Source organism: Myotis davidii, unplaced genomic scaffold (genome assembly GCF_000327345.1).
Source record: "Myotis davidii unplaced genomic scaffold, ASM32734v1 scaffold332, whole genome shotgun sequence".
NCBI classification, from domain to species: Eukaryota; Metazoa; Chordata; class Mammalia; order Chiroptera; family Vespertilionidae; genus Myotis; species Myotis davidii.
The window spans coordinates 3,161,644-3,171,212 of NW_006285779.1; the positions used below are offsets into that span (position 1 = coordinate 3,161,644).

Consider the following 9,569-nt stretch of genomic DNA (forward strand, 5'->3'; position numbering starts at 1 on the left):
ATTTTGATTTATAATATTAACTAACAAGTATGAAGATTGATTCTAGGCTTTGATAAAGCTCAGCTTCTTCAGAGGCTGCATTTAGCGTACATGTAGGTCCAGAGTGCCCTGTTCTCCCCTTGGAGCTCTTCAGAGCAGAGCCAAGTACTTTTCATCCTGACTGAAAAACACCAGGGCCCCCTAGTGGACAGCCCACTGGGTCCTGTTCCTTGTCTGAAGGATGCTTGGTTTTGTTTTTTGTTTGGTTGTGAGGTTTTCTCTAGTTCATTTGCAAAGCAGAGATGCTTAATTCTATTGTCTCTAATAAATTATTAAATCCTTCCCCCTTCAGAGTTATCAGTTCACCCTCATATGATCTCATGTTCAGTAAGGAGACAATTACCCTCTGACAATCATTCCCATGCTTTTGCACTCTAAACCAGAGAGTACGCAATACTTGTTTTTAACTCATTTCTTCTCCTTTCCATCTGGTGCTATATTAATGTTAATTCTTTGTTTCAGAGCCATCATCAACCACTTTAACCCCAAAATTGAATCCTATGCTGCTGTGAATCATATATCCCAACTGTCTGAGGAACAGGTAAGCTACTCCTCTCCCCAGAGTGACCCTGCTTGGTGGCTAGGATCAAGTAGTTGCCCTCTCTCTAATGGCAGAGGGATTCTGTGATTGAGCTTCTAGTGGGAGTGGCAAGAGCTAGACTATTAAGAGGAATTAGTAAGTGATTTGTTGATAATACTTTAAATAGTAATGGCTTCAGCTTTTGTGCCATATGAGAGGTTTGTTAAATTATATATAAGATCTAAAGGTGAAAAATTTGGAGAATTCTTATTTTAGAGTGGGTGATAAGGCATTTCTTTTCTTTTTATTTTAGGCAGAGATTCATTTTGATTTTTGAAAATAAGAAATGAAAACTTAGAAATGGATGAAACTGCCAATTAGAAAAACCCTGAGTTCAGCTTAATTTGATGCTGTTTGGCTTGTTAAAATGTGAGCCTTCATTGGGGCAGATTTTCTTTAGTAATTGAGTTCTATATGGCTTGAACAATTATTTCTGAGTAGATTTTTCTATGGTATGGACTGATTGGAGATTCAGATAGCATTGTGTGCTTGTTTTCCTAGAGTCTGGCCTGATTTCCCCATCTCCCAAAGTGCCGGCCCTCGGCTCTGCATTATATAAAAGTAGAGATGGAACTTTAGCGCATGGTGGGGCTTGAACTTGGTTTCAGAATGAGACTCTTGAGTCCTTTCTTTTTTAAAAAAATATATTTTTGTTGATTTCAGAGGGGAAGAGAGCGGAAATGAGAGACAGAAACATCAATGATGAGAGAGAATAATTGATTAGATGCCACTTGTAAGCCCCACACTGGGGATCGAACCCACAACCTGGGCATATGCCCTGGCCAGAATTGAACTGTGATCTCCTGCTTTATATGTTGACACTCAACCACTGAGCCATACCATCCAGGCGAGTCCTATTTTTAAAAGCACAAAATGAAACATCCTATTCACACAATCTTCCTTCCTTCTCATTTTATTCTTAAGTTGGAGAGCCAGGGTATGCATGAGGTGAGAGTATAGGCTCTAAGCCAATTTTTAAAAGCCCACATATGCTCTGCTCTGCTTTTTTTTTGCCAGTGCACCAGTGTAATCCTTCTTTGAACCTCTTGCTAGCAGGACTAGCCAGCTACAGTGTGACCGTGTGTTCCAGCGTTCCTAAAAGCTATTCAACTATTCCAGTGAGGCACCCAGCAAGCCTTTTTCCCAACAGACAAGCTTCTCAGTATTCCAACCAGTGGCTCTTTCCTCAGCCAGATGGATAAGACTCTATTAGTATATCAGTTGTTCCCTGTGACATATTTGTTCTCTTTCATGAGGCCACCAGTGAGAATCCATCCTGTTATTTAAACTGCCTTTATAAATGGCTTCATTTTCTTTTTTTTCTATTCTGCCTGTGGGTTATTCCTGAATCCTGTTTTTTGATACCACTGCTGTCTGTAAGGTACTTCAAGATGCTACCTTTTTCCTGATGGACCAATTCAGATTGGTTTTACTGCATACCATTTTTATACAAAAGAATACAACATCTTGAATTTTGTTCAGTGAGAGAAAGGGTGACTTTCCTACCACAGTGAGCTCTGGTTAGTCTAAAAGCTTTGCTTTTTTTTTTTTAAAGGAAGATTTTTTTCTCCGTCAGCCATGTGCAGTGTTCATCCCCCAGTAGCTTGGGAAGGTCAGGCTGAAATCTTTCTACAGCAGTAACAGCCACAGACCAATAATAAAAATCCATTCTGGTGCATGAGGCAATCTGGAAAAGGATGATTAGTAAGCACATGTCCTCACCCTCCTCCAACTTCTTTCAAAGTTAAATGAAGTGATGAAAGTGCCTCTCAAAAAGAGTCTACAACCAGAGATGAGGCAATTTCTATGGAGGAGAGTAGATAGTTCTGTTTGAGAATGGGGAAGGGATAACAGCTCTCAAAGTTTTATTTAGTCAATAAATAATTACAGGCCTGCTGTATACAATGTATGGCGCTGGGTAATGGGGATCAGTGGTGAGTGATTTAAGTGTTCTTATTCTCATGGAGTTTTTGTACACTCATTACCTCTTTACCAATCCTTTTCACTTGGGAAATGGGGGAAGGGTGATACTATTCTGGGACCCTTTGCAAAACTGCTCTCAAAATAGTTGTTACTTCTCTTCCCTAACTGACTTTGAAGGGCACTACGTGACAGGTTAGGGTACACTTGATTTTATTCTCAGCACTATCAGATTCAAAGTATTTGACTGCCTTGTTAATCTCCAACATGTGTTAGAGCACTTCTCTCTCTTCACTTATGAACATTAAAGCTAACATCACTTAAATGTTAAGTGTATTCACAGCTTCCCAAAAAGCTGGCTTTGAGATGCAGTAGGGACCTGCAGTTGTTAGCAGCAAACTAAGTAGAAAGAAAAAATCAAGAACTTAATCCCCAAATAGATTCTAAAGGACTCCTAAAATAAAACCTGAAGATCATAAACAAGAGTTAACTGGAATCTATAGCACCTAGTAAGATAGCAGACAAGAGAGGACTCTTTGTTAGATCTGCCTGCCCAGCCTGCCATTTTTTTCTGACAGATTTGTGAGTTTTTGAGCTTGATAACCCCCAGACACATTCCAGCCTCTGTTTGAGGCATTGCAAAGTGATGCTTATAAATCCATTATTGCTTATTAAACAAAGTCCATTCTCTCACATGTTTTTATTTTGTGTTGTTGTTTTTTAGTTATCCAGAAGATAGATGACATTTTTCTGTTAATTCTTATTGGCTTCATAGAGGGCAAAACTCTTTAATCAGTTAATACTCTCAGCATAACTGAATGGTTGTCCATTTTCTAATGTAATAAACTGCATGCATTTTTATATTGTATACACAGGTGTCATATTTGTCTGAAGTTGATTGTGAAGCTTGTTCATCTTAACTCCTTTTTTATGCATGATAAAATATACGTAAATTTACCATTTTAACCATTTTTGGTATACAGTTCAATGGCATTAAGTACATTCACATTTTGTGGACCATCACCACTGTTCATCTCCCGACCTGAAATCCTATATCCATTAAACAGTAACTCTCCATTTCTCCTCCCCCTCCCCAGCCCCTAGTAACCATGTTTTACTTTCTGTATTTGTGTATTTGATTATTCTAGGTGGCTCATATAAGTGGAATCATGTAATATTTGTCCTTTTGTGTCTGGCTTATTTCACTTAGCATAATGTCTTCAAGGTTCAACCATGTTGAAGCATGTGCCAGAATTTAATTCCCCTTCAAAACTGAATAATATTGCATTGTGTGTGTGTGTGTGTAGAGTGAGAGCACGTTTTGTTTATTCATTTACCCATCAGTGGACATTTAGATTGTTTGCACCTTTTGGATATTTAAAGAATGTTGCTATGAACATTGATGTGTAAATAGCTATTTGAGTTCCTGCTTGCAGTTCTTTTATATATATATCAAGAATTTAAATTGCTGGATCAAATGGTAATTCTGCTTAAGTTTTTGAGAAACCACCGTATTATTTTCCATAGTGGTTGTACCATTTTACACCCCAATTTCTCTACATTCTCGTCAACACTTGCTTTCTGTTGTTTGTTTGTTTTTATAATTATCTAGCCATCCTAATGGATGTGAAGTGGTATCTCATTGTGGTTTTGATTTGCATTTCCCTAATCATTATTAAAATTGAGTGTCTTTTCATGTGCTTATTGGTCATTTGCCTATCTTCTTTGGACAATGTCTATTCAAGCCTTTTGCCCATTTTTTAATTGGGTTGTTTGGGTTTTTGTTATTGAGTTCTAGGAGTTCTTTCTATATTCTGGGTATTAATTCCTCTTCAGATATGTGATTTGCAAATATTTTCTCCCATTCTGTGAGTTGCCTTTTTACTATGTTGACAGTGTCCCTTGATGCACAAAACTTTAATTTTTATGCATCCTACTTCTCTATTCTTTTGTTGCCTGCCCTTTTTTAATTTTTTAAATTGATTTCAGAACAAAAGGGAGAGAGAGAGAGAGAGAGAGAGAGACATCAATGATGATAGAGAATCATTGATCAGCTGCCTCCTGCATACTTCCTACTGAGGATCAAACCGGCAATCCCAGCGTGTGCCCTGACTGGGAATCAAACTGTGAACTCTTGGTTCATAGATGATGCCCAACCACTGAGCCAAACCGGCTGACCTGTTGCCTGCCCTTTTGATGTCATATCTAAGAAATCATTGCCAAATGCAATGTCATGAAGCTTTTCTCCTATGTTTTCATATAAGAGTTACATAGTTTTAGCTCTTACATTTAAGTCTTTGATCCATTTTAAGTTAATATTTGTATGGTGTTCAATAAGGGTATTTGGCTATTTTGTATTTCACATATTTCTATGAATCAAGATTATGGAGAAGATGCAGCTTGTTTTTCCAAGAACTGTGAAACTACTCCCAGTTTGTTTCCTACTGGCTTTGTTTATCTCTAGTACATCTTGTAAAAATTGCCCTTCAGGCTCCTTGCCCATCCTCAGCTGAGATTTAGCTCCTTTCTCTCCCCAGTATGGCTTGTTGGTAAGGACCTGTCCTTAGCTGGAAAATCATTTGATATGCTTCTCCTCCCACTAGTGGCCTACACCCTGATTTTCAGTCTCCTAGGAGGATAGCTGAGTCCTCAACCTGTGTTTCATAAATGTGACCCTTTTTCTGTACTAAATAAATGTAGATGGAAAGTATTTAAGAGAAACTCTTGACCCCAGGCTAAATCTTGGGTTTGGATGCTTTGAGGACATCTTGTTTTGATGATGCCTCAACCTTTTGCAGCGAGGATTCAGGATCTGAAGAAGGGGCTGCACACAAACGGATACACTAGATAAGAAATATAAATTTAGAAATTATTGGGGAAGCCAGAAGGAGATCTACTCTCTAGTGGACAGGTTCTCTGAATCTCTGGACTGATAGCTTTTTATTTACTAGAATATACATTTTCCCTTTAGCAAAGCAAACAGACATCAATGGTAAGGTTTGGTAAACAGTAAAGGATTATCAGCCAGCAGCAGGGTAATACAATGCTGATTCTCAGCCCTTGCTGAATATCAAAGTTCATCAGCCTTCTGAGGGACTTCTCGCATTTATATGTTAACTACTTGTTGGTCTTAGCCTCCAGCAGATGATGCAGTGCTCCCTTCATAGAACTATGTTGAAATAAAAGAGCTCTTCAAGGGGTTCTCCTCCCTACCTGGCCTACCCTAAATTCTTATATGCTCCTCCCTCTCCTTTATTCTTATATTTCAAATTAGGAAAAGTATTTTATTATTATTGGAAAGACCATATTAGAAATGAGTCCACACTTAAGAGGTCTGTCATGAAATCTTCACAGGTTCTTAACCTAAGGTCCAAAAATAGGCTTTAGAGAATTATTGCACACCGTGAAATTGTGTTTAAAATTATTTGTATGTCTTTTTTTTTTTCTTGAAGAGGGTCCATCTTTCTTAAAATTCTCAACCAGTCTTTGACACTCAGGCTGCCTTGAATACTATCTCATACATTCCTTGCCCCAAAAGCCCTTAGATCTTTGAAAATGCCCATTGAGGATCTTGAGCTCCTTTTAGGCTATTCACTATTTGTTTTGATTTACAAATGGTATAACATATTGATTTATATCACTTCTAATTTCCTTATGGGCAAGAGAAGGCTTCATAGCAGAACTTTACAGAAGATTCTTTAGAGCCCTGAATATCTAGAATACTTAGTGGCAATTTAAGATTTAAGTTAAAGCCTTCTCTGAGTATCTGAATCCTTAAGCTTTCAGTCACATTCATGACCAATTTTATTCTTTTGAAATATCCCATTGGAAAGCAAGTAAATGATTGGCCTACTCTTGCTTTCTTTAGCCTTCATTCAGGGTCAGTATTTTAGCTTTTAGTATCTGTTGTGTGCTTCAGATTGTGCTAGGCATTTGAAGGATACTGAAGTATGATAAAGGGCCTTTGTTCTCAAAGGATGGAATAAGTGCAAGAGATGGCTTAAGGCAACTTATTGTCAGTAGCCAACTGGTCCTACTAGTAAGATCTGTGAGTTCAGGTTACAGAAGTATCTCTGCAAATTGTGGTGGTCAGGAAAGGCCATATAGAGGGGAGAAGATTTGAGTTGGGTCTTGAAAGAAGAGGAATAGGTATTGGATAAATAGAGAGGCATAGATTATAAAACGTACTCAAAGTCAGGGACCTGAAAAGGACAGAAAGAACGAAGAGTCTGAGAGTTTCTGTCTTACCCTTAGGTCCCAGGGAACCCAGAGGCTGGGTGATTTAGGAATACAATTCAGTCATTTCAAGTATCACAGCTTCTGTAAACCCTAATGCACTGACTCTCATCCCTGTCCTGATTGCACTGCCTTTCATTCAATTTACAGGCGTTCATCAAGGGCCTAGTATGAGCCAGCCTCAATGCTAGGCATGTGATAAGACCTAATGGGCAAGCCTATCTCTTTTTTATTTTAATGTTTATTAAAAATCACATAAAATTTACCATATTAACTATTTTTAAGTGTACAGTATAATAATATTAATATAAGCACATTGTTGTGCAGTTTCTGTCTAGGACTTTTTAAAAATATATATGTTTGTTGATTTCAGAGAGGAAGGGGATGGGAGAGAGAGAGAGAAAAATCAATGATGAGAGAGAATCATTGATCGGCTACCTCTTGCATGCCCCCTACTGGGATCAAGCCCACAACCTGGGCATGTGCCCTTGACCAGAATTGAACCTGGGACCCCTCAGTCCACAGACCAATGCTCTGTCCACTGAGCCAAACCGGCTAGGGCTGTTTAGAACCTTTCCATCTCACAAAAGTGCAACCCTATTCATTGAACAACTCCTCCCCCTACTCCCCATATCTCACCTTTGGCAACCACCGTTCTACTTTCTGTTTCTAAGAGTAGTTAAATCTATCTTGAAGCTGGTGTTCCTTTCAACCAAGTGGCCTGCTAAAAATTTCTCTACATACATACTTAAGAATTTTCTGGGATGATCAGAAGGTAGTCTGCAGATACCCCATATGTCAAGGACCATAGGATACTGTACCCAGATTCCTAAGTTTTCTATATTAGGAATTTTATGGAGTTTCACCTCCCATTATCTCTTTAAGTCTCCACTTTCACTAGAGCTTTGAATATTAGATTCAGAGGAGGCCTGTATAATGTTGTACATTACAATGGGGGCCCTGGGTGGCACCCATTACTTGGGAACATCTAGGAGAAAGCCCAGAAAGATATTGGAGAAATATCCTAAGAGCTTCAAGGCTAATGAGGAAAATGGAGCCTAATACTTCAGCCTCAGAGTTGTTGGCCCTTGGTGTGCTAGTAAATGTTTAACAACTAGAATATGAGGGGGTGAGTGGTGGGAAGGGGGCTGTTCTGTAGCGTTGTGTGTGAATGCTTCCACCATGGCTGCCAACGTGAAGCCAAGTGGCTCTAACTATGCTTGAAAAGTAAACACTCAACTCCACAGGCCAAGTGTGCATTGGCCAGCTCCCTGGTGGCTGAGGAAGACTGGGAGAAAGGGCCTGTAAAGCTATGAGTTAAGGCTTTCTGAGCAGGAGGTAGGTATGCTTCACTTTCCCCAGGGGAGCCACCTATATAAAGATCTCCCCCAGGCAATTGAGGCCTCTGAGTAGCCCATTCTGAGAGCCTCTGTGATGATTTCTCAGCCTAGAACAGGGTCTTAACCGCCATTCAAGACAGCCTTGGCAGAGACATATGCTGGAGAGCTGAGATTTCAGACTCCCACAGTAGCCATAATTCCATTTCCTGTACTTGGTATCCTGTTCTGCTACAACAGTGTACATTTTTACACTGCCTCTCTATAACCCTGAGTGATGGTTGTGGTGGTAACTCCTACTGAATGTGAGCATGTGACACAAGCTTTGGCTGTCTAACTATACCTTCCGTTGACTTTGTTTGGATTCTGGCATTTCACTTGACCTATTTGATAGAAAAAAAAGTTTGATGTGAATTGTTTGTTTATTGGATTCACTAAAGCAGGAAAGACACATAATCAAGCAGAGGGATAATTTTTTAAATCCTCACCCAAGAATATGTTTATTGACTTTTAGACAGAGAGGAAAGGAGAGAGAGAGAAAAACGTCATTTGCCTTCCATATGCTCCCCAAACTCACAACCAGGTATGTGCTCTGACCGGGAATCAAATCTGCAACCTTTTTGGTGTTTTGGACAAAGCTCCAACCAGCTGAGCCAGAGCAAGGCAGTTCCATTTTTAATTTTTGAGGTAAGTCCATACTACTTTCCACAGTGACTGCACCAACCTGCATTTCCACTAACAGTGCACGAGGGTTCCCTTTTCTCCACATCCTCACCAACACTTTTGTTGGTAGATTTATCTCATTGTCGTTTTAATTTGCATTTCTCTGATGATTAGTGACATTGAGCATCTTTTCATATTTCTATTGGCCATCTGTATGTCCTCTTGGGAGAAGTTTCTATTCAGGTCTTTTGCCCATTTTTTAATTGGGCTATTTGTATGTTTTGATGTTGAGTTGTATGAGTTCTTTATAAATTTTGGATATTAACCTCTTATCAGATGTATCAGCAAGTATGTTCTCCTATTCAGTGGGTTGCCCTTTCATTTTGTTGATGGTTTTCTCTATTGTACAAAAATCTTTATCATTTGATGTAGTCCCATTTGTTTGTTTTTTCTTTAGTTTCCCTAGATTGAGGCATGTTTGACAACCTCGATCTTGTCAGTTAATCTGAAGGAAGAGGCTAGCCAGGGATAGGAAAGTAGATGGAGAAACAGGAAGAGTGAAGATAATAGGGCTCATTTCTTTTTTTTTTTTTTTCAAATTTTATTTTTTATTACAAAGGGTATTACATATGTGTCCATTTTTTTCCCCGCCCTAGACAGTCCCCTAGCCTCCCCTATTCCCCAGTGTCTTATGTCCCTTGGTTAGGCTTATATGCATGCATACAAGTCCTTCGGTTGATCTCTTACCCCGCCCCTCCTACCTCCCACCCTCCCCGGCCTTCCCTCTGAGGGTT

General features: G+C 39.2%; 1 protein-coding gene and 1 long non-coding RNA gene across 2 annotated transcripts in view; one reads left to right on the plus strand and one right to left on the minus strand.

Moving 5' to 3' along the window:
• The window catches only part of LOC102772642 (chromosome unknown open reading frame, human C10orf76), a 141,487-nt gene that overhangs the window by 111,876 nt on the left and 20,042 nt on the right, over nt 1–9,569 (plus strand). The window contains 1 exon segment of the mRNA XM_015559312.1: nt 502–580. Coding sequence (XP_015414798.1) covers nt 502–580 — 79 coding nt within the window.
• Nucleotides 1–9,569, minus strand: part of LOC107181958 — a 35,252-nt gene that overhangs the window by 4,251 nt on the left and 21,432 nt on the right. Inside the window, exon 3 of the long non-coding RNA XR_001512671.1 lies at nt 8,456–8,495. This is a non-coding gene — a long non-coding RNA (uncharacterized LOC107181958). The remainder of the gene's footprint in view (nt 1–8,455; nt 8,496–9,569) is intronic.